The 26,335-nt window shown below is 39.9% G+C and overlaps 1 protein-coding gene across 3 annotated transcripts in view; it reads left to right on the top strand.

The window, feature by feature from the left end:
• The window catches only part of RPH3AL (rabphilin 3A like (without C2 domains)), a 393,784-nt gene that overhangs the window by 247,348 nt on the left and 120,101 nt on the right, over window positions 1-26,335 (top strand). For all 3 annotated transcript variants that reach the window (XM_082245575.1, XM_082245576.1, XM_082245574.1), the window contains exon 6: window positions 3,867-4,041. In XM_082245575.1, coding sequence (XP_082101701.1) covers window positions 3,867-4,041 — 175 coding nt within the window. The remainder of the gene's footprint in view (window positions 1-3,866; window positions 4,042-26,335) is intronic.

Here is a 26,335-nt window from a genome sequence, read left to right as displayed (position 1 = left end):
CACTTTTTGTGCACCAAATGTCTTTACAAACCCAGATATTAACTTAAAGTCCACCTTAAAACTAAAATCCCTGCATCTACAGACATCCACGATCTAACACTAACCTATCATGACCTGAAAAGAAGAAATCAGTATACATACCTTTATAGAAGCCGATCCGACCCAATCCCACGCTGAGCTGTCAGCCGTGGCTTCGCTGTGGAGGTGGGTGCAGAGGACACATCTGACAACAGAAGCCCCTTAGTAATTCTACAGTATAGGTGACGTCACTTACCATTCATTTCAAAGCCATTGTCGGCTGTGTCCTCTGCAGAGCTTCCATCATTGTAGACTGGATCAGATCGGCTTAAAAAAAGGTATGTATACTGATTTCTTCTTTACAGGGCTAGATAGGTTAGTGTTAGATTGTAGATGTCTATAGATGTAGGGATTTTAGTTTTAGGGTTGACTTACACTTTAGGTAAAAGTAGCAATGATATCATCACTGAACTGTACATAGCCTGTGCAGAGTACAGTGCTGTGGAATGGACCCAGCAGGCCCCACCCACTACAGGTCTTCTTGAACTAGGGGAGAGAGCAGAAGCGGCTGGTCTTTATTATAGGAGGTTCCTGCACAGAGGCAACATTTCACTCTGCAGGTAAGTAGTCTAGGTGGCTACCTATAGCGCTTGCTTTAAAATATATACATTTCATAAACAAATATTAGTGACAAATATAATAATGAGTGCAAATAATATATTCCATATATATAAACCTTATTTCATATACCACTGAAGGTTAAAAATGTGAACAGTCCAAGGTTAAAAGTCCAATAAATAATACAGTATCAAGTGAGTCTTTGTGCAAACAGTGCCGAATTCCAAATGAAAAGTGCAAGTGCTCAGTGCAATGATTGCTCAATCCACTCAATAGTAATCCATATAGCTATAATGTCACCGTAACAATGGAAAGATTCAATCACTTACTGGATGGCGGGGGTCATGTGTGCCTTATAGCACCACTACCGATCGAGCTTGAATAGCCTTTCAGGCTAAGATGGAATCTCCTTATGGCTTGCTCCAGGTGGATAAGGTAGTGGGGTTCCCCTCTCTCTCTTCTCCCCTCGTGCCAAAGGATATAAGGAAAAAAAGGAGCTCCAGATAGTGTGATATCTTTGATATAAATTTATTTTCCCATCTGGGTAAAAATAAATATTTACAGAGCAATGTGCCAATATAATCAAAAAAACAGAATAAAAAAGGGGTTTAACCCGAATGCAGGCCTATTTCGGCCGCTTGTGACCGTGAGTATTGGCGCAAACCGATGGCGGGGAAGCAAGCGGGAGAACTGCCGGCTTGCGTTCCACCTGCGTCACACGTCACTACGCTGTGCGTTCCAATCTATTCACTGTTTGCACAAAGACTCACTTGATACTGTATTATTTATTGGACTTTTAAGCTTGGACTGTTCACATTTATAACCTTCAGTGGTATATGAAATAAGGTTTATATATATGAAATATATTATTTGCACTCATTATTATATTTGTCACTAATATTTGTTTATGAAATTTATATATTTTAAAGCAAGCTCTATAGGTATGTGTGGTAAATAAGGGTGCGCTGATAACTTAAAGCTGCTACCTGAACTGTGCCTAGTGAAAAGTAAATGTTGAAAAATAAGGTGCGCTAAAATAATCAAAATAATGAAATCCACAATGTGAATACAAATGCAATAAATACAATCATGCATATAATAGTGATCCGGTGAAGCTCAAAATAGTGAAATGGTCAAAAGTCCACAAATCCAGAAGGATTCCACCAAGTGTCACAGGTGATAAACTTATAAAACTGTAAAACCTGTGCGTGCAATAACTCATTAAATAATATAAAGTTGCAAAGTCCACAAAAATCTTCACCAGATGCTAAAAATAGTGAAAAGGTAAAGGTGCATTTCCAGTGCTGTGTGATTGAAGATCCCGCCACCAACACGCTATCCTCCTTACCAAATAGATTAGGATGGAAGGCAGAGAAAACTCTGTTTGTTGGGTTGGGAAGGAGGAAATTCTCAAAATAGCCACCCTGTGGTATGGTGCAGTAATAGCCTCTTACCAGATGGTAGATAAACCCAGCGCAGGAAATATTCAATAGATGATGCCTTTTCAATAGAACGAGTGTCAATAGCTGTATTCCGCTCTCACCATAGGTCCGTACTCCTACTGGCTCTCCAAAGTGAGCCAGGTATCATAGACTCCCACACGGCGACCTCTGCGCACGGCGTAAGGCATGATGGCACACTGCGCAAACCAAGACACCACCGGGCTCCCTGAGAAGAAAGACTATTATATGCATGATTGTATTTATTGCATTTGTATTCACATTGTGGATTTCATTATTTTGATTATTTTAGCGCACCTTATTTTTCAACAAGCACTATAGGTAGCCACCTAGACTACTTACCTGCAAACACTTTTTATAAATTCTATAGCAGCTGCTACAAATACACAAATTTTAACACCTTTTGTTCACAATTTTTTATTCACTAATTTTATACACTATTTTCATATATTTATTCATATATTTATAATTATACACCTGGCGCGGGGCATATATAACAGTATATTTCTTACATACAACATTTCACTCTGTATTACTGCACAGATCGGGAAAAAATACACAAAGCACACTGTGGTGGGAGTCACTTTGGGTGGGGGGCCCATGGAACTCAGCTTCCCTTGGAGAGGTTGGGAAAACTGTGTTTCAGCTCCCCATGTTCCTCCTATGTCTATTAGGGGCACAGGGTGATCGAAAAAATGGACAGCTACTTAATGGACACTGAGATGGTGGTTTTGATTACTTCTTCAAATGGAACATTTATGAGCTTTGCCATAAAGCCAGTTGTAGACCGTTGCCATGCTGTCTGAAATTCCTGTTTAATCAAAGCATTGCTTGGATGTGGATGCCATGGTTAATTGCTAATTGGAACACTGGAAAAGGTCTGCTAGCAAACCTTTGTGGGATGTGTTTATACTTGTAATAATGTATCCTTTGTATTCACTGTTGTAGGGGCCGAATAGACTAGTCATCCAGGCTGGGTTAAGTGACTAGTTAATTAGTGCATGTTAATTATGTTTCTAGATAGTTTGTATTGTTAGGGTAATATGATCGGGGGGGGGGGGGGATGTCCTCCTATGTGGTATATATTCTGTGTAAGTTTGTCAAATAAAAGTTCCTGATCTCATACAAGCTAAGTTGTCGGCTAATCTTGTATGTTATGCGGCTATACTATCTGATATCTATTTTCAAGACTGGAGGAAGCGGTATACTGATGGAAGCAGTCAAGCACAATGTGGGTCAGTTCTGTCACACACACCATGATTCAAGGAAGAATACACATGCTTTCTGTAATTAGACAATAATTGTTTTGTGCAAAATTGAGCTTCAAGTCCTTTGGTCTGTCACATCTACAATAATTGTAAGGCATTATAGTAACTTGACATATAGTAGATTCTGGGATTGGAAATATTAATGAGGACTTAAAGTGCAGTCTTTACATTTACACGTTTTGTATACCTGAAAAAAAGTGTGTTGTTTCTTTTTTGTCCTGGATCACTGATATGCACAGTATATGACCCCATTTTCAGGAGTACATTACTTTTTCACCTTTTCTACCTGGAGCTTTTTTTCCAGCTTTAATAATAAGAGAGGGATAACTGTAAGGGGGGAAGCCATGACTGTGCCCAAAGATGGTCCATATGCAAGTGTTGTTCTCTTTTATTCACCAGATGTGTTGGTCAGATTACATTTTGAATGGTTGTGAGTTGCTGGCTTTTCCTGTAAACTTAAATAGTCATATTTAACATAGCATTTCCCTATATTTTTCTATAGGTCTGGAAGAGGTCCGGAGCTTGGTTTTACAAAGCTATCCCAAAACACATTTTGCCATTAAAAATCTCAAACAAAACAAGTGAAATTCACTTAAGAAATATACAAGCTGAGCCTCAAATAAAAGAACTAGGAACTGCTACAATTAATCGAGCATACACCTGGGCAAAAGGAAGAGGTGAGTTGGCCCCTGACTATATGCTGCTCTTGATGTCATGCTGTCATCCTAAAAACCCATTTATTGCTTTTAATGCTGAACAAAAAAATATATTATATAAGGACAAAATATTTCTGAAGGTGATCCCTTTCTGAATATGCTTTTGAATTTGCCCTAGGAAAAAAGACACTCATAGGCTGTAGTGCCATGGAAATGGTAAATTGTTTAAAAAATCAGATAACCTGAAATAACTGTACTGTGTATTGTACATGTATATGTGTGCATTTTTGGATTTTGGTACTATCAAAATGGCATAGTGCAAAGAGCAGCTATGTGTAGTAATCAATGACACCAATCTACTAACAGTTTTTCTATGTTTTACTGCATACAGTGGCTCTGTGCAGTAATTTTTAAAGTAGATGCCCAGTCTGTGGTATGACTACAAATGAATTTGCAGAAAATTGTCCTGTATACACAATTTCGTCTAAACTTTGGGCACAAAAACTTTCATTTAAATATATTCTTGAAAAGCCACAAAGGATACAAATTCACCCGTAGAAGATTTTTATTTGGCTGGAATGTTCAGAAATAGGCTCAATGAAATGTTGGCTTTGCATTGCAGCCTTTAGTGTTCAAATGAATGAGGACTGCTCTGTTCACAGGCTCCTGATACTGTGAATGATTTCACCAAATTACCCTCCCTCGTAGATGAGCAATAAAATACCAGGCGATGCAGCACTGGTACTTTTGTATGGATTATGCCGCCAAGTATGAAATAACAGTACAACTTGTTAGGCATATTTTTTTTTAACCTTACCAGTGCTTCACTGTTCTTCCATATACTGCTCCAGTTCTAGAAAAACCCAGTATTTGGAAGTATGGGGCACTTGTGAAACTCCCTCTACATTCAACAATGCAATTCTTGGTGTCTGGGCAACCAATTATCAAGCCTAAGTGATGTTACATGGTGGCATTTGGGGTACTGGAGTGGCACATTGAGGCAGCTGTGGACCGTATGCATCTGTGCCTATTACCAACATGCACTGATATTTTGATTATTGTGAAAGCACTGGGGCTTTGGCTTGTGAATAGGGCAGTAGGGACTTGGGAAAGAAAAGCATGTACGAGTGAGGAAAGCAGTCTATCAAGTGATAAGTTTACTTTAAAAAAGTTTTATGCTGACTAAAGTTTAAACAAAAATCCAGATACGCCCTTCTATTTAATTGTATATTAACGCAGAACTTTTGAAAATCCTATTATGTAAGGTGCCCTGAGACATGTTCAGTGAACATATATGAAAAAGCACTTGCACGCCATGTTCTATTTCATTTCAGCCTTCTGCTGCAGATACATGTTTTGTCTATTCTCCACATGCTTTCCAAACTGCTAGGTTGAACTTATGCCATTATACATAGAAAACTAAGGTTTAAGCCATAATTTCTGTCAGCAATATCAAGGAGGAATGATTACCTTACTGGGAGGTTAGTTTATTCTCCAAAGCCCTGAAAAAATTGGCTGAATGTTGGCCAGTGTGTAGGTCAGCCGGTCTGACAGTAGCCAGCTGTTATGCAAAACTATCCCCTGACCGGCGTCCGATCAGCGCTCTTGGCCAACAGCTGACCAGAGTGTTCTGGTGGGGGCACCCCCCTGTCAGAATACAGCAGCTCAGCAGGAGAGAACGTTGTACTAATGCTGTACTAATGTCAGATTGTTAGTGCAGCATCTCCGAGCTGTCACACTATTTAGTGTGTACCAGGCTTAAGTCAGACACTTACACTGTCACACTCTCACAGTGTCACATTAGCCATTTAAAGTTTACATCACTATTCATACCTTCCAATATGTACCAGCTGCATTCTTGAAACTGATAGATTATTGTTCAGCATTGAATTTCACATCCAGGGATACTAAACACAGGGTAGCTCAGATAAACTTGTCACTCAGGGAACAGCTATCTTCCCTTCAACATGTGCTAGTGTGATCAGACTCATGTATGACCTTACTTCATTCAGTACAACATTTCTCATTCAAATATATACTTATTATTAATGTGTTATGTTACTGTCTGAGTTTATGAATCGTGTGTCGATTTGTTAAGTTTTGAATTGGGCAGAGCTCTCGAATTGCCTTTTACGATCCTCATTAGTTCTGAGTATCCTTAATGGATTTGGTCAAAGTTTTACGATAGGCCTGGACAGCAGAAACCGACATCCTGCCAGGACTCAATTAGCTGTTTACTGCTCGGCACAGGCCTAAGCGCTGGTTTCTGATGTCTGAGTTGAGAGAACATCTTTTTTGAAGTGTAAAACCTATGCATTCCGTGAATTAAAGGAGGAGAGAGGGGGTAATCACTGGGGCAATGTGTAAATATTCTGCAAGACTGTCATGGCTGATCCATGATAACTTAATAACATGGACGCTTGCTACAGCTTTTCGTGTGTCCAGTACAGCATATCATTACAGTCAGCAGTAGAAGTCTCTCTTATGACAGGTTTACTGGAAGTGAATTTGTTTTCATGTCAAACATCTAGTCATGTATATAAGAAGTTAAAATAAAAAGTGACCTTGGAACAGGTTTTCCATGTGATCTCAAATAACCAAAAATAACTAGTGTGGGACTCGAGGGCTATTTTCTTATCTCCTGATGTCTGGTTCATTTACTATATTAATAGTGTGCGTGTGCGTGTGTGTGTGTGTGTATGTGTATATAATATATATATATATATATATATATATAATGTGTGTGTGTGTGTGTACAGATATATATTTTGCATTGAATTTGTGTGTGTATTTTTGGGAATAGGCAATTCTCAGCATTAAAAGAAAATAGTGAGGCGCTGCTTCAGCCTGATTTATTGAGTTTGGTTAGCTGAGATTTAATTATTTCTCCCACTGACGGCTACATTGCAGCTGTTGTTTTATGGCAGAAATTAAATGAAAGTTAGCTCTGGTCGTGCATGGTGACAGGTCTTTCATTTTAACCTGGATCATCTGCCAGCGGGGAACTAAACTTGGAATAATTACTGGAAGACAAACACCACTAATCGATTCCTCTGTTTAGTTTTACAGAACGTTGTTTTTCGGCAAAAAATTCTCTTTTCTTTTTCAAGCTGTAATTTACCATAGTGTTTACACACATTATATTTACCATTTTATATCTAGACGGTGACATCTGTGATACAACTCACATCTGTAATGTGTTGGCTGATAATCAAGCTGCCTGTTTGCTTATGCTTGTGATAAATGTAGATGTTGTGGGCATATGCTGGCTCACATGTAAAGCTGCCAACTAACAGTTTGTTATAATACATTTTGGGTAGCTGCTTTATTCTAATCAATTTGAAAACAAAGTGGAGGGATGCTTGGAATTGAGTTGTAAATCTGCTACTATAGACTGTTCAATATTTATAGAATAGGGTGTATTTTATGACAGGTCCCTGTGGAAGAAATGATTACTGAACATCTCTGCCTTAGGCAATACATGAAAGCCAGAGAAAGACAGAATGTAATTAAAGAGTATGTCGTGGATGAGTCTGCCATGAATATTATTTTTGTTGAAGGGAAAGCCTTGATTATTATATTAGTAGATTCAAGGTTGTTACAGACTTACCCAGTTTGTTTCATGGCAACAAATGTTAACAGTGGAGAATGAAATTTTGGGGTATACCAAGCCCTAAACTTTGGAATGTCATATAGCTTTGTTTTTCAGATAGCAGTCATTGTTATCTGCTTTCGGTATGCTATTCTGCAAGGTAAGACATATTACGAACATAGCACCTTAGGATATATGGAGTATACTTAAATATTATTTGTGAACTTTAAAACCTGGTTTGAGGATCTGTGCAAAAGTGATTATATGGAGATAAATTAATGAACACTTACCGAACCTATGAACCTCTTTTTCTTCACATTTTCTTTTGTGCCTTGAACTATCACTTGAATTCACAAAGCTTTCACAATTCTTGGCCGTTGTGCATTTATCTGAATAAATGTTTTCATAGAACTTTGAAAGTTGATATGAATAAAGATTTTTAAAATAGAACTGATCATATACATTTATAGTGCCAATGAATTTTTATCCTTGTGGTTTGATGAATAGTAATCAAGGAAGAGGGGAGGGGCAGAGGTTAACATACCTAGCAAGGTAAAGTGACTCCAGATTTAGACCTTACTAGTGCCTATACTCCAGTATATTCAGCACAGAATTTAATCAGGGGATGCATAATAAAGAAGGATGAACATTAAAAGAAAATACCTGAACAATCTTCAGTAATAAAAATGGCAACTGGCTTACCTGCCAGCCTTGTGAACAAAAGACCCCAGACTGAAAAAACAGGTCTTGTCTTTAAAATGCATTAGCAGAATGGCCTGATATACACAATATATCTGGGATTTTTTAAAGAAATAAATTAAATACTCCTGCTCCAGTACAGCTGCTGGTCTCATTCCAGCATCCTGGTTTTGGCTGTGATGCATTCCCCCTGTCTGTTCATCTGCAAGGTGATTAATGTAGCCAGTCTCTGGGTGGAGACCAAACCTGATTTAAGCCAGCCAAGCCTGCAGTCTCATGCTTGTGATATTGTGCTTAACATGAGCACCTTCTTGCTCTTCACCTGACATCCAGTCTCTAAAGTCTGTGAGCAAAGTCTAAGGTGCTGCAGACTTTCCTTTCCATTTGTCCCATTTGTTACAGCGTGAGAATTTTAATACAGCACAGTGTTTTATGGGGGCACTCAGCAGGAGGGAGGAGACAGGAGCACTGGTGCTGCTCTGTGCTAAACCATTGAATTAAGTATTTACAAACACTTTTAGTATCTTTAACCCCTTGCCAACCACAATACATATATATATATATATATATATATATATATATATATATATATATATAATATACGTTGTGGTTTGCCGGGATTATGGCTGAAGCTACCAGCCATAACCCTGGAACTTTTTTCAGCGCTTTCTGGACATCCCCCTCAACTCTCGTCAGTGTTTCTTCGACTTACCGTTTCCGCCGGCTCGCTCCATAAATGATCCGATGGCGCGGCTGCCTGGTCAGAGGCAGTGACAGACTAGATCGTCTCTAGATCGTCTCTGATTGATTGCCTGTATGGCCTTTGCGGACTGGAGCGAAGGTCCAAGGTAAGAGTAAACAATTTTTTTTTTTTTTAAGGCAAAAGAGCAAAAAAAACCCCTTTTTTGTCTTTTGCTTTTAAAGGAGAAATTGGGGGTCCTTTTGACCTCAGATTTCTCCATAAAGAGAATCTGTCATCCTTATTTCTTTTACAAGGGATGTTTACATTCCTTGTAATAGCAATAAAAGTAATAAAAAAAATTAAAGGACAGTGTAAAAATAAAAATATGAAATAGGAATAAAAATTTTAAATTGCCCCCATCCCTCCATACTCGTGCGCAAAAGGCTTGGTCTTAGTTTCCATTACATAGTTTAAATGGAAAAGGTACACTCCAATACTACAAGTATAGTAAAAGAAGCATTGTAGTCAATGTACAGTGATAATGGATTGGTGCCACAAATGTTAAGTTCAGGAGCATTCAAACTGTAAATTTATTGCATTTGCAGCTCCTGGTCAGTTTGACCTTCTTTAGAAAGCTGTTTGTTAGCAGGAGGAATTAGGCGTTGTTTATCCATCCATATTCAATGGACAAATCTTGTACATTCATCAAAATCTTTCTCTTTAAAAGCTGCCAATCTTTAGAAATAAAGTACAGTAAAGCCATACCAGAAAAGGTGTGTATAGGTTAATTTACCTTGCCCTTTCTACAGTACTATTGCTCCATAATACTTTACAGTTCTGGCTCTTTGTGCACAAAAGTAAAGTTTAATGAGCTCTTTTTTTTTAGTAATGTCATTCTCACTGCAAAAGAAAAAGCTCAGGGGGAGATGCATCAACCTAAGCACATAGAGTGGAAGTAGTACACACAAATAAATTATTTGAAAGTAATTTAATGCAAGTTTGTAGTTTGATTCATATATTCCCCTCCTCTTCCTCCTTTAATGAATGAGATGTGCATTATATTTAAAACAATTTATTAAAATGAAATAGCATACACATTGTACTCACAAAACAAGTTGGAACACGGGCAAACATGTGCAAGTGCAATCAAGGACCACCAAGTCTCTCCACTGAGCTTCCTCTGCTGATGCAGGCCATGGTGGGATGTGGACCTCCAAAGATATTCTCACGCATTTCAGGGTGTCCCCCCTTCATCAGGTAGCTCTGATGAAAGGGGGGGACACCCCGAAACGCGTAAGCGGTTCTTTGGAGGTCCACATCCCACCACGGCCTGCATCAGCAGAGGAAGCACAGTGGAGAGTCTTGGTGGTCCTTGATTGCACATGTTTGCCTGTATTCCAACATGTTTTGTGAGTACAATGTGTATGCTATTTTATTTTAATAAATTGTTTTAAAGATAATGCGCTAGGCTGGTACGCCCTCTGTCTGTTCCTTTTTTTAGAGTCTGTTTGGGTTACCACGACCTGTTGAGAGTGGCAGCACAACTGGGACTACGTTCATTCAACCTGAATCGCATTCTCAGGATACCCGTTTCAGGATAACCCCTCAAGCGCAGGAGTCATTTGTTTTTTGTACAATGAATGAGATGTGGCTGGATTTACAGGAGATAGGAACTTGAGTCTCTCTGTACCCTGTTTGATAAATCCCTCCCATAACAACTCATTCTGAATTTGATTTTTTTACTTAGAAGGAGCAAATGCTTTGGTAATAGAGTACTGATAATATGCGTGTGAAAAATATTAGGTTTTGCATTGAATTGAAGCTAAGAAATAGCAAATACTCCATTGGTGTAGTAAGTGGTTGTATTAATTATATTGCAATCACGGTAAGGGCAAATTGGAATGTACTGTCGAACATCCCAGGCAGTTTTCTTTTAAAATTGTATTATTTCGCATATGCTTACCAAGGTTTCCCCGAATACAGCACCGGTTGGCCCCATCGGGAAACCCGCCCTAAATAATGACATGCTGCAGTTGTTGAAGTGCATGCATGTAGACAGGAAGAGACTACAGAGGATTTGCATCACTGAGATGCAGCAAAAAATAAAAAAAGGAATAATAAAAAAAAAGAAAAAAATGTGAAAACAATTAATACAATTTGTCAGTTGTTTTATGATGCACAGTGCTTCAGCAGACTAAATCTCATCGATGTAGTGTTTACATCTATTGTAAAAAGGATAAAATATATTTTTGTTGCTTTAAAAGTTTTTTGACAAATGTCATCGTGAGAAAAGCGTGCCAATCATGTATGCCCTACAGGCATTATGATTGCCTGTGGCAACTGTCTTGCTCTCTTTTGTACTAAAAATTGTCTTTTATTCATTAAACAGAACAATCTGTCTTGTCTTATGCTCTGAAATGTGTGAAGATCACCTTTAAATTCATCACTTTGTAAAGTAATAACTTTATTTCTATCATTTTTATGTCTTTCCTAAAAACTTGAAAAACCTTTTCTTGTTAGATTAAAACGTTGAATTTAAATAAACATATTTTCTTTTTTCATGTAAATGCTACAGAGGTGGAAGACATAAAAATACATGTGTTCTGTCTTTCATTGCCATGGCCAGTCTTCACATCCTTTAAGTCTATAATTAACTTTGCATGCATTTGCATTGCAATCCTCCAGAAAGCATTGCATTATAAATGAACTGTTTTATGCTAAGGTCCTTTCAAAATCTTTTCTGGGATTCTTCTATTCATTCTTTTCTGTGAGATGTGAACAATTATTGATGCAACAAAGTTCTAACATAATGGAAATCTAAAACTCAAGAGCCCTTGTATCTTCAACTGAATAAAGAGCTCATAAGCAATTAGAAAACTGTAAACTAATTTTAACTTTATTCCCCTGTTTGCCATTATAATTTCTGCTAACTTTGCTTAAATGTACATTAAATGGTTAGTAGTTGCCTTTCACCACATCAAGGTCCTGGTTTCCCTGCCATCAGGAACATTGTCTGCATGGAGTTTGTATGACCGAATACATAAAAGTAGGTGCTGCTACCTCGTAATGTTATAATGCAGCTTTATCACCGGTGCTCTGGGAGAAGCAGCTGACTCCTTAATTCACACAATCCGTATAAGCAATGAAAAGTCGGCAATCCGAGTATGCAGTCTTGTGTTTGATGGGTAACAATTACAGCCACAAATGTCCAACGTGTTTCAGCCAAACTGGCCTTATTCATGACTTCTGAATAAGGCCAGTTTGTCTGAAATGCGTTGACATTTGTGATGGTCATTGGGTACCCGCCGATAAACACAAGATTGCAGGGCATACACCGGTGTTTTCTTTGCTTCTACAATTTGTGTAACATATCTTTTTAGGGGTCCTTTAAGTGCACTTGTTTTTTCCAACAATGAAAAAGCCTAATACTATCATTCTCCTTTAATGGGATTTTTAAAGGCAACTAATAAGGATCAATTTAAAATTATTTAAGCTTTATCACAATATCCTAAAATTCTCCTCAATTAAAAAAATTACTCACAACAATGACTTTATATACGGTAATGTTTGATGAGCTTAACTGGTACTCCACAACTTGACAGGGTGTAAGTATTGCTTGTGGAGCTGGGATCAAGGGATTTGAGAAGACAATCTTGTGGCCACCATTATTGCAAATTCTTCAAGGGAAAACTGTTGGGGTCGTTTTGGATGGGCTTGTGCGGTCCTTGTATGCCTGAATTTTGTGCCCTCTGAGTTGGATGGCTTCTGCACTGTGAGATAAAAGGGTGTTTGGTCTTAAGAGGTTATTAGCGGTACAATATCCCTGATGATACTAATATGTTCAAAGATTTGAAATGCATTGGATGTCCCTGATTATTGAGCAATCATAATTGTACAGTGTAAATTAGTTCTGGGAGTACCACTTAAGCTCATCAAATATTACTGTATATGAAGTTGTTATTGTAAACAGTTTGCTACTATGGATTTTATTGAGGAGGATTTTATGATATTGTAATAAAATGTATATGATTTTTAAATCCTTTGCATTGGTTGCCTTTAAATACCATTAGAGGACAACGATAATAATTTGTATTTAACAGGGATGGTGGCAACCTCACACCCATGGCTGATGTGACTTTCTAGTTGACAATGCAAAAACCTAAAGGTAGTTTACATAGCTCTAACAGAAAATTGCCCTCCCATATGTAGGTAGAAGTGGTAGGAATTGTAAGCTGATTTTGAGCAGAGGTTGATGGGAATGGCACAAAATTCTCTGTAAAGCACTTCGGGAAAATTTCAGCACTATATACACTGCTCAAAAAAATAAAGGAACACTTTGAAAACAAATCAGATCTCAATGGGGAAAAAATATCATGTTGGATATCTATACTGATTTGGACTGGGTAATTTGTTAGGAATGAAAGGATGCCACATCATTTGATGGAAATGAAAATGATCAACCTACAGAGGGCTGAATTCAAAGACACCCCAAAAATCCAAGTGAAAAAATGATGCAGCAGACTAGTCCATTTTGCTAAAATTTATTTGCAGCAACTCAAAATAGTACTCAGTATTCTGTATGGCCCCCATGTGCTTGTATGTATGCCTGACAATGTTGTGGCATGCTCCTAATGAGACAACGGATCATGTCCTGGGGTATTTTCTCTCAGATCTGGACCAGGGCATCACTGAGCTTCTGAACAGACTTAGGTGCAACCTGGCGGCATCGGATGGACTGAAACATAATGTCCTAGAGGTGTTCTATTGGATTTAGGTCGGGCGTGCGTGGGGGTCATTCATTGGTATCAATTCCTTCATCCTCCACGAACTGTCTGCATACTCTTGCCACATGGGAACGGGCATTGCTGTGCACCAGGAGGAACCCAGGACCCATTGCACCAGCGTAGGGTCTGACAATGAGTCAAAGGATTTCATTCCGATACCTAACTGCAGTCAGGGTGCCATTATCTAGCCTGTAGAGGTCTGTGCATCCCTCCATGGATATGCCTGCCCAGATCATCACTGACCCACCACCAAACCGGTCATGCTGAACAATGTTACAGGCAGCAAAATGTTCTCTGTGGCTTCTTAGGCTTCTTCAGACCTTTCACATCTGTCACATGTGCTCAGGTTTACCGTTCTCTCATCTGTGAAAAGCACAGGGTGCAAGTGGCGAACCTGCCAATTCTGGTGTTCAATAGCAAATGCCATTCAAGCTCCACGGGGCTGGGCAGTGAGTGCAGGGCCCACTATAGGATGATGGGCCCTCAGGCCTCCCTCATAAAGTCTGTTTCTGATTCTTTGGTCCGAGACATTTATACCAGTGGTCTGCTGGAGGTAATTTTTGTAGAGCTCTGGCAGTGCTCATCCTGTTCCTCCTTGCACAAAGGAGCAGATCCTGGTCCTGCTGATGGGTTAAGGACCTTCTATGGCCCCATCCGGTTCTCCTCGAGTAACTGCCTATCTCCTGGAATCCCCTTCATTCTCTTGAGACTGGCAATAGCTTATGTGTCCATAAAAATGGATGAAGGCTAAAGTTTATCTAGTAATAAATATGGTAAATTTGCTGCGCTATGATCATGATAATAGCATAAAACATATATATAAAAACCAGTATAATCAATACCAGTAAATTCTATTAAAGGAAAGCAGCTGACACAAAAAGACAAGAAAACTATATCTTCAGTAAAATAGTGTGAGATGGTGTCGCGCTAGTCCAAAATACACAAGAAATGCTGATATAAGAGAAAAAACAAGTCCCAAGTGTAATGGCGGAGTCCACATAAACTGTAGATATGGAGGGGTGCAAAACAGGAAAGTCCACCATCGAACAGTATAATGAGGTACTCTTACCAACTTAATAGACCCCACAGGGTCAAAACACACCCAGAGTATATTGAAGACTGTAGCAGGGAAGGGCCGATCACATCCAAGCACTTCCTCCTACTAGCGACCAGATTGGGTTCCCCCAAAGACTCCTTCAGACACTCAGGAAATATAAAGGTTGCTAGGACCTTAGCAACCAATCAGCTGCCTGGTAAATGGAAAGTTGGACAACTTCTGCCCTCTGCTCGGACATTCTGCATCCTCTGTCTTCTACCTGCTATGTAAGGCACTTATATAGGACTGCTTTTCGTTTATGTCCTAATAAATTACTTGAATTACTACACTATGAGGGGATCCTCTCTTTATATTTCCTGAGTGTCTGAAGGAGTCTTTGGGGGAACCCAATCTGGTCGCTAGTGGGGGGAAGTGCTTGGATGTGATCGGCCCTTCCCTGCTACAGTCTTCAATATACTCTGGGCGTGTTTTAACCCTGTGGGGTCTATCAAGTTGGTAAGAGTACCTCATTATACTGTTCAGTGGTGGACTTTCCTGTTTTGCACCCCTCCATATCTACAGTTTATGTGGACTCCTCCATTACACTTGGGACTTGTTTTTTCTCTTATATCAGCATTTCTTGTGTATTTTGGACTAGCGCGACACCATCTCACACTAAAGTTTATCTAGATCAACCTAATCCACTTTTTTTGTAGTGCAGATTGGAAATGTAAAGAAAGCTGGCTGGTGGGTGGAGGGCAACATCTCCAGCCATGTCCTCCAATTTGTATAACTTAACTCAATAACAGGTGTTGTATTTTGTGTCCAGACTAAAAATTCTAACCAAAAGATTAAAGCAGTTGAGAGCCAAAAAAGAAACAAGTATTGATACTTTCTCTCTCCATGAGGTTTCATGTGTGGTTTTTTATGATTTTATAGTTTGTTTTTGTGTAAGATAATTAAAGCTGCTTTCCAGATTTTTACAACATTAGGGTATCATTTGGGAAATGGATATATATTTTTTTATTGGCTCTTGAGAGAAATGTAGCTGTTTTCAGATATCATCTCATTCCAAAAGCAGAAGAATAAATCAATAATGTCGATATTTTCATCAATTAAACATCTCAGCACGAACAAAAAGATTAGCAGTCAAAAATGCCAATCATTAATTACACAGAGAAGACTGTAAAAGGAGCAGAGCTTGGCATTGATATTTCAGTCATTTCAATTGAGGTTTGACACAAGGATTTAACACAGTAGTGGCTAGCCCTTCATAGAGTATAACTGGTTCCTACTAATATAAATCCAGCCACTTGTATCACTCTGCAGTCTAAATAAATGAGCATACAAGGAAGGGTTGTTTATCCAAAGTGTTAAGCTTTACTGTATTTTGTAAGCTGTGATATCGACCATCAGTGGTACACTGTTTCTCAGTAGCCTCACGTCTAATGCAGGGCTGTGGATCCTGCATGGGGCTTGCAGACATCAGAGACCATAGACTGCATGAGCATAGGGACAAAGAGGCTGCAGTGACTGGTCTTACAGCAAAATGCAGCCTGAAGGAGTGGAGAATCTGCTTTTACAAATCCCTCAAGCTGAAATGAGCACAGTCTTTCTCTGTAGCCCCAGCTGCGCTGTACATGAATGAATAGGAGTCTGTATAGAGACCCTGATTTATTCCCAAACTGAAACATAGTAAACACTGTTTACTATGCTTCAAAGGTAAATACACAGGTGCAATCAGTACTGATTGCTCCCTATGTCCATTCAAGAAAAGTACATGTTTACCAGTCACCCTCCCCACCATTCTTCATTCTGACAGTTTCCCCATGTGCCCCAGCAGCAGGTGCAGCCTGCAGGAGGGGGAGGAGAGAAAGCCAGCCAGCAGCACAGCAGGGATAGATGCTGAGGGATCGATGTGGGGGGCATAGGGTGCATAGCATTTTAAGTGCATAGCTCTGATCAGTGGCTTGTTAGCTGCTACTCAAAGCTATCTGTTTGTTCAGCAGAGCTTGCTGATGCTGAACAATTTTGCTATAGGCTCATGGTTACGGTGTACGGACTTGGCTGGCTGGGAGCGGCGTATGGACCTGGCAGTGAAAGGGTTAATGCAGAAAATGTAATAAGGTAAAAAAGGTAAAAAAAAAAATCTTTAAGGCTTTAGAACCACTTTAAAACATAAACAATATAAACACACACAGTGTTGCACACATAACTGTGCCTTCCATTTTTTTTTTTTTTTTTTCATACAAAGCTGTTGTGGAGGCCCCCTATATTTATTAAGTTGACTGCCAATGCTATATAGATTTAGTTGTGTTATAAAAGTTTACAAAAGAATATTTTGGGACATGTACTAGAAAAACAGTCAATTAGGTGGGTTGGAACTTATGGCTATTTCCTCATTATTCCTGATTACAACTGACAAATGAATTAACATTTCAGTTTGCAGTCTGATGGGTAACAAAGTCATTTTCGTCCACACACACAAATAAATGTTATGTGCTACACCATGTGGTGTAAATTTACTTTTAAAGGGTTTGTCATTGCAAGGCAAAAAAAATATTTAAGTTGGCTTTTTTCTTCTTTCTTTCTTTTCTGGTTCTAATGTTTTTTGTATATTTTTCCCTTTAGCTGGTAATATTCTAGACAAACCTAACTGTTAATGTTAGGCAATCTATGTTAATTGGCAACCCTCATTTTGTTAAATGTTCAATTTGTGACAAACCCAAACCTGACATTTTAAATGTAATTGCCAATGTTAATTACAATTGATTAGTCTTTCGTTTCTATAAGTGGATTTATATTGTAAAAAGCTTGTCTACCTTGAATAATTAGGAAAGCAAAATGCTAAAGTGTTCCAAACGTGTTTATATGATTTTTCATGAAAGTTAAATTTAAAAGTTAAATACCAGTCATTTATATAGTATAGCATTCATTACTTCCAGGAAATTCTTTAGATAAATAAAATTGTTCTATAAAAAGTATTTTTTTATTATATTATATATTCTTTATTTCCTTTATATATGCATCTGGATATACAGTGAAATTAAAAAATTCTAGATCAAGCCACTATTCCATCTCAGAATCATTTGTGCCCTAAGGCACAATATTTCTGCATATGAGAATAATTTGTGTCTATAAATATGCAGATTTTTCTGTGTAGACAACTCGATGTATAGAGGAGAAAAATGTTTGATGCATCTATTTGTTTTAGTGTTCTCACAACTGCACCATGATCATGATACTACCTGTGAGAATGCTAGGTGCTGCAATGGTGTGATTATTGGCAGAAGACACATTGAGGGGCAGCAGAGTGTCCAGGTTTTGTAATCCCAAATTAGAGTCTGGGGTCCAGAGGCTTCAAAGTGTTTTGGGTGAGAAGAAGCTTTCAATCCTGTGTCCGGGTCTTACTGGAGACCTGCAGGCTGAGGTGTGTAGCTGTGTACACTTATCATAAGGGAGGCCTGGCCATAGCTCAAGGCTCCTGTTGGGAAACAGGCGTGCTCTGCTCAAGAGACAGCACTACATGCTGAAAAAGAGATTTCTTGTCCACAGGACCGAGGGAGTCAAGACTACTAAGCGAGTCCAAGGGACTGAAGTTTCGTAGCAATTAAGCAAGCCTAGTGTGCCAGGAGATCCCCTATTGAGAGGCCAGGGAGTGGGCCAGTGCAGCTGGGTGGTGCAACTAAAAGGCTAAAAGAGCCATGAGACCCCAAAGAGCCAGCAGTGTTGGTTGAGATGGTCTGAGTAATCAGCAAATAGCCAAGCAGTTGGGATGGGCAAAACACCCCCCTGTTCGGTTCACACCAGAACATCTCGAACAAGGGAACTCTATTAAAGTCTACGAGACACGAACATGAAAAATCAAAAGTCCTCATTTTAAAAGCTTATATGCAAGTTATTGCCATAAAAAGTTTATGGGAGCCTGGGTACTGCAAAAAAAAAAATGTTTTAAAATAAATGATTGTTTTTAAAGGAGTAGTGATTTTTTTTTATAAAGCTTAAAGTGAAACAATAAAAATGAAAAATTCCTTTAAATATTGTGCCTGGGGGGCCCCTCCTTAAAGTGCCTGTAAAGTGGAGCATCTGTACGATGTATGGAGCCTGCTGCAGCAATACTGACCCAATACTGACCCTTCTAAAGGAAAAAATGTAATTTAAACTTGCTTGCCGCTGTAACGTATTGCCGGCTCCCAGCAATATTGATAAAAATCATGCAGCCTGGCAGGTCAGGAAATGGGGGGAGGGGGTGAGCGAGCCACATGCCCTCAACATGGGGGTTGGTTGCTGACTCACTCCAACGGCAACACCCTTGAGCTTATCTTCTCCTATCTGTGCACTCTGTGCAACCTTTCCAACAATCCTCTCCATTACTCTGATCACCACTTTATTAGTTTTACTCTCTCCCGGTCTTCTACCACCTCTCCCTCCAACCGCCTAAGCTGACACTCCCTCTCTTCTGGCATCATCACCAACTCTCTAAAACATGCGCTAGACACCCCTATCCTTAAAAAGCCCTCACGGGACCCCACCAATCTTTAAAACCTACGCCCCATCTTCTTACTCTCCTTTTCCTCCAAACTCCTTGAAAGAGCGGTTTACAAGTGGCTGAGCGACCATCTTATATTACATAGTTACATTACATAGTAGGTGAGGTTGAATAAAGACAATAGTCCATTCAGTTTACCCTGTGTAGGTGTGTATGGCCGTAATCATCTCACATACCCCTGAATGTTCTGATCCTTGAGATGTACGTCCAAGAGTCTTTTGAAAGCCACCATACTTCCCGCAGAAATCACCTCTTGTGGTAGAGAATTCCACAATCTTGTAGCTCTAACAGTAAAGAACCCCCCACGTTGCCTGAGGTTAAAACGCTTCTCCTCTAATCGCATTGTATGCCCTCGAGTCCTCATGCAATCCCTTAGACTGAATAGCTTTTTTTCTATGCCGAGATCACCATTGAGATATTTATAAATTGCTATCATGTCCCCTCTCTATGGAGTCTCTTCTCCAGGGAGAATAAATCAAGCGATTTGCAGACGCTCTTCATAATTAAGGTCCTCCAATCCCCTAATTAGTTTAGTTGCCCTTCTCTGGATCCTCTCCAGCTCCAACACATCCCTCCTGAGGACCGGCGACCAGAACTGGACAGAATACTCCAGATGTGGTCGGACCAGAGTTTTATAAAGTGGAAGGATTATAGTCTTATCTCTGGAATACATCCCTTTCTTTATGCATGCTAATATTCTGCTGGCTTTGGCAGCTGCCACTTGACATTGCATGCTATTGCCTAGTCTATCATCTACCAAGACTCCCAGATCTTTCTCCATTTTTGATTCCCCCAAGGGTTCCCCCCCTAACGTGTATTTTGCTTTTATGTTTTTAGTCCCCAAGTGCAAAACCGTACACTTCTCCACATTAAACCTCATTTGCCATGTCGTAGCCCACTCCGTTATTTTGTCCAGGTCATTCTGTAGGATATCTGCTTCATGCTGGGCAGTTATTGCCCTGCCCAATTTTGTGTCATCTGCAAAAACTGATATAGAACTACTGATCCCGTCCTCAATGCTGTTTATGAATAAATTGAACAAGATTGGTCCCAGGACTGAGCCTTGGGGGACCCCGCTTACCACCTCAGACCAGTCTACGTATGCGCTGTTTATTACCACCCTTTGGACACGCCCTTTTAGCCAATTCCGTATCCAAGAGCAAAGCCTGCAGTCGATACCTGCAGACCTTATTTTATAAATTAAGCTGACTATGAACAAACTTCTTGATCCCCTTCAGTACGGATTTTGCCCTCAACACTCAATGGAAACTGCTCTCCTTAAATTCAAAAAACGACATACTAACAGCAAAAACCAATGAACACTATTCTGTACTACTACTCCTGGATCTCTCTGCGGCCTTTGATACAGTGGACCACCCTCTGCTCCTCAAAAAAACTCCACTCCTTTTGTCTTCATGACTGTACTCTTCGATGGTTCTCATCCTACCTATCCCACCCTTCAGTGTCACTTACAACTCTACTTCCCCCTCTCCTCTTCCTTTCTCCATCGGGATCCCCCAAGGTTCTGTTTTGGGACCTCTTCCTTTCTCCATCTAGACCTCCTCCCTGGGTCAGCTGATTGCCTCTCATGGCTTTCATTATCATCTCTACGCTGACTACACCCAAATCTACCTCTCCACCCTCAAGCTCACTCCCATTGGTCTCCTTAAGCATCACCAACTTACTAACAGGCACATCAGCTTGAATGTTACATTATTCCTCAAACTCAACCTATCCAAAACAGAGCTCATGGTATTGCCTCCCCCACGTGACACTTTCATTGATTTCTCTGTCAAAATTAACTGCTCAACTATCAACCTGTCCCCCCCCCCCCCCATGCCAAGGTCCTAGGTGTAATCCTGTACTCAGAACTATCCTTTCGGCCCCACATCCAATCACTCTCCAAAGCTTGCCGCCTAAACCTTCAACATCTCCAAGATACTCCCCTTTCTAACCAATGTCACCACAATGCTTCTAATTCACTCCCTGGTCATCTCTCGTCTTGACTACTGCAACTCCCTCCTCATTGGCTTACCTCTAAATAGGCTATCCCCTCTTCAGTCCATCAAGAACGCTGCTGCCAGGCTCATCCACTTTACAAACTGCGTCTGCTACCCCTCTCTGTCAATCCCTCAATTGGCTGCCACTCAATGAATTAAATTCAAGGTACTAATAGTAACTTAAAAAGCCACCCAAAACCTGGCCCCCAGCTACATCACTAACCTGGTCTCAAAATACCAACCAAATAGTCCTGTTTGCTCCTCCCAATACCTCCTGCTCTCTAGCTCCCTTCTACCCTCATTCCATGCTCGCCTCCAGGACTTCTCCTGAGCCTCTCCCTTCCTCTGGAATGCTCTACCCCAAGATGTCTGACTATCTCCTACTTTGTCTACTTCTTCAGAGAAACCTATCTGGCCCCCATCTAATAACTGTACCTTTATTTTCTCCATCAGCCCATCCCCCACAGTTATTACTTCTTGTATCTCTTGACCCTCCCTCTTAGAGGGCTCTGCTCATTAAAGCTTACAATCCTGTTTTCTACTGTATTAGAGTGTATTGTAGTTGTACTGGTGCCCCCCCCCCCCCAAGTTGTAAAGCGCTGCGTAAACTGTCGGCGCTATATATATCCTGCATAATAATAATAACATACCACATTAAGCCATGTGTTGCTTTAAAACAACCCTTTATTTAAATGGGCTTTACAAGTGCTGCTTGTACCAAAAAAGGTGTAAGCAGCATTTTGGCAGTACAGAACATGGTAAAGCATTGGAAAGATGTATTGGTATGCCATTCAGAATTAATGGCACCGCACTGTATCAACATGCTTTACCACAGTTCAGTGCCTGAATGGGTCAGAAGGCTTGCTTTCTGCTATTATGACGATGCTAAGCTGAACTTTAGCTAAATACAAACTTTTGTGACTTACTCATATCTGCCAGACAGCACAGCCAGCCTGGTGACACAACTTATTCTGTTAAAGTTAAGAAATATTGTGGGGTCACTTCTTCACCTGCAGTCTGCTGATTAGCGCCCTTCCTCTACTACTAATGGTTTAGCTTTAAAAACAAAACCTGAATGTTCCATGGAATTAGACCTCTAAAGCAAGTTCCCAGTAGCATATGCATTCTGAATTGGGGTTTACATAAGACTATGTACTTATTTATTTATATATAATTACTGCTTTAAAAAAGTGCTATACGTTCTTTGGCATGATACAAAAATGACTTTCTATTCTATCAATTTGGGGTCTGTGTGAAAGGCTTCAGGTTGTTGTCATTACATTTCATTCTTCCAGTCAGCTAGCTCCTTAACTGAACACAACACACATTTAGCAGGCCTCTTGATAGACAGGAACCTGATGGAACAGGCATTATGCCATTTAAAAGACGTTTCTAAGTTTATTTTCTCATGCAATTGTCAGTCCAGAGAAGTAACCTAGGAGATTTCTGTGCAGATTTTTTCTAGTTAGAGTTTGTTAAACGAAAACTGTAGAGAAAGAAATGAGAGGACTGACCTTATTTCAAAAGTGCTAGTTGCTTAACTGTCACTGACCTCACTTAGAAAGCATAAAAACCACTGGATCATCAGGAGAGTACAGTATATAGTATTTTCAGCAGAAATTAAGTAATAACAGACTCCACATTTCTCATAGTACAGGTTTCCTTTATTCGTCTGCCTTGTATGCTTGCGGATCATCACTTAAGCTGGCTGGCTATGCATGGATCAAAATTCTGCATGTTCAGCAGGGACTGGCCAAATTTCGATCCATGTGTGGCCACTGCGGTTGAGTAAAAGTCGATCTACCACTTGACTTCTGTTCAACCACTCTGTCGGATAAAAGCGGCTTATTGCCTGCTGATATGATCTGTGTATTCTGACAGAGGAGGAGTCTCCCGGCTGTCAGAATACAATAGCACACCGGCTAGGATTCCCCTATCCACCTCAAATGTGTGGATGGGGGAATCTGTTCAATTTTTTTCATTGAGCCCACTGGCTGAATGAATAAACTGAACAATGTATATCCAGAGTATTCATAAGTTTTCTTACATTTCTTACAGCAGAGTTAAACTGTCTCTGAACACCACAAACTAAAGCTGCTATTTAATTTTTTGTGTTCAAAACAAACTCACCCATCAATGCTTTATTTTGTTGAGAAATCACTTTGAAAAACCTAAATGTAGCATTTACTTCCTGGTATCCATCTGCCCTTAGCTCAGACATGCAGGCAGGAGGGTGCGTTTAGCTGAAGACAAAATAAAAAAAAAAGTTCCCATAAAGACTCCTGGGATACATGACCTCATTTTGACCTAGGCTGGAAATTATTGAAAAACATGTTAAAAAAATAAAAAAAAAAGTTTAAAAGTAAACCAAATCTACCGTCCTATCTATTTACTAATGCTAGCAGCTAAAGGATTAAAAATAGTTGGTGTTGATTCAGAGTTTAATCTCGCTTTAAGAGGGTACTGTACACCTTGCCTACCAAGTGACTGATGGAAAAGCCCAGGCATTATCATGGGTAAGGGTGCGTAAGGAAGCTGAGAATGTGGTTATGCAAATTGTTTGTAAAGCTTTGGCTTCCATGTTTTAGATAAAGGACGCAATCATGGTAAAGAACTTCCAGTAGTTTTACAAAGTGGTACATGGTAAACTTTTGTCAGATTTGATATTTTATTTTCTGCAAAAAAAAACAGTGGATATACAGTATAATAAGCTATAATGGAAATTTTTACAATATATTGTCATTTGAGACCAGGAAAAAAGTGAGGAAAATGCAAAGAAAACCATTCCAATACAATAAAAAAAAATCAATTTCAGTGAAAAAATTAACTATAAAAACTAATAAAAATTATGCATTTCTTTAATTAAGATATACATTGTACTCTGCTGTGGTTTTTTTTTTTTTGTTTAAGTTTGTTTCTTCTTTTTCAGTTGAAACTTTTTTTATCTAATGAGTCAGTACTGTTCTGGTCTGGTGTAGCTTTTTTTTTGTATGTGAATTCTTTTTTTGCCCAAAAGTTTTAAGCCCTCTCTGTGAGTCAGAGCATACTATTGTATGAACATATAATTTCTTCCAGAAAGGAGCAGCTACACAACTACTGCAAGGTTTTTTCTTATAAATGTTCTGAAAAAATCCAGCTTATTAGGATTTATAGCACATCATTCAGGATTATTGTCAAAAGGACTATGTTTGAGGCTACATGCTTTTAAAGAGCTGAAAATGAGAATAAGGGTGTCTTGAGTACTTGCCTTCCTTTGTTGTTAATGCTTTTTCGGTTTTTACACAAGGCCCTTTTTCATAATACTACAAAGGGTGTACCTGGTACTTTATGCAGGGCATTACAAGAGCCTCTGAGAGAACATACTTATCAAGGTCAAGTGATTCCCACAGAAGAACATGTATATTAGGTGTGGAAGAGAATGCTATGGCAACCACAATTCATACATGGTTACATAAGCTCACTGTGTGAATATCTGGTCACTAGAGTCTATTGTGTCTTGTGTCCCAGGATTGGAAGCAGTGCTTTTGCTGCTCAAAGTGCATTTCCAGAGGAAAAAGAGAAGGCTTTTAAAGCTGAACTCCAGACAAACCTCTAAAAATACAGATAAAAAATATATATTACCCTCCTACATACCCATATGTCCTCCCATTTGGTGCTTGTGCGCAGCCTCGAGGCCACACAGCAGCATGATCTTTTGATGGCTGTTTCCCTTGGTGCATTTCTGATTAGTACAGAGCTGCTGTGATTGGACCTTGTACTGCATGATGGCTGTGTCTAATGTAAACAAAAGGCATATGTCTATACAGAGAGTGCATGTGAGGAGAACTGATCTGTGCCTGCCAGTGCTGGTCTGTGAGTTTACAGTGGTTTTAGCAATTTCTGGCTTTACTCACAGATCACACACAGTCCAGCCATCTCTCATTCGAGCACCAATCAAAATCTGTCACAGTGATCCATAGCACATCAAAGTCTGTACCAGTGTACCATCAACATCTGTCAGTGTCCTAGTGCACATCAACATCTGTCACAGTGTCCCAGTGTACATCAACATCAGTTGATATCACAATGCACCAACATCTGTCTTAGTGTCCTAGTGCACCATCAAAATCTGTCACACTGCACCAGTGCACCAACATTATTTGTCACGGTCTCAGTAGATTTCCAGTGTACCATCAACATCTGTCAGTGTCCTAGTGCACATCACCATCTGTCACAATGCACAAATATCTGTCAAAGTGTCTTAGTGCACCATCAATATTTGTCGGTGTCCCGGTTCACTATCAACATCCACCCCCCCCCCCCCCCCATTTACAGAGCAGCCAGGCCCTCGGTTAGTAACTAAAAATTAGGGTTGAGCGAACACCTAGATGTCCGTGTTCGACGGGTTCGGCCGAACTTTAAAAAAAAGTCCGGGTCCGTGTCCCGGACTTTTACCGAACTTTTCCCGGACACCGAACCCCATTGAAGTCAATGGGGACCCGAACTTTAAGGCACTAAAATGGCTCTAAAACACCAAAGGAAAGGGCTAGAGTGCTGCAAATGGCAGCAAAACGTAATTAAGAGCATGGCAAGTGCTCTGCAAACAAATGTGGATAGGGAAATAACTTAAAACAACAAAAAAAAACAGAAAAATAAAACAATGTTCTTCTTCATCTCTGAAGGACGAGGCCCATATGGAGTAGGAGGGAGGTTAAGGTGGTGGTGGATGTGGCGGTGACATAGGCGTGCGCACAGGGTGTGCTGGGTGTGCCTGGGCACACCCTAATCACCTAGGGCACATAGCATTGCCAGTGAGGAGATGGGAAAGATCTCCCTGGGACCTGCTCTGCTCTATTTCTCCTTGCCTACAGGTACATGGCCCCGATACATTACTCTCCCTGCTGGCAAACACATGCATGTGTATTTCAACTTTGGGGTGCACACCTTAATGCAATAGGCTGCGCACACCTATGGGCGGTGTAGGTGGAAGCGGC

Source organism: Pelophylax lessonae, assembly GCF_965119305.1.
Source record: "Pelophylax lessonae genome assembly, chromosome: 2".
In the NCBI taxonomy this organism is placed as follows: Eukaryota; Metazoa; Chordata; class Amphibia; order Anura; family Ranidae; genus Pelophylax; species Pelophylax lessonae.
Note: the sequence above shows the minus strand (reverse complement) of the source record. Positions and strands in the feature narration are given on the sequence as shown.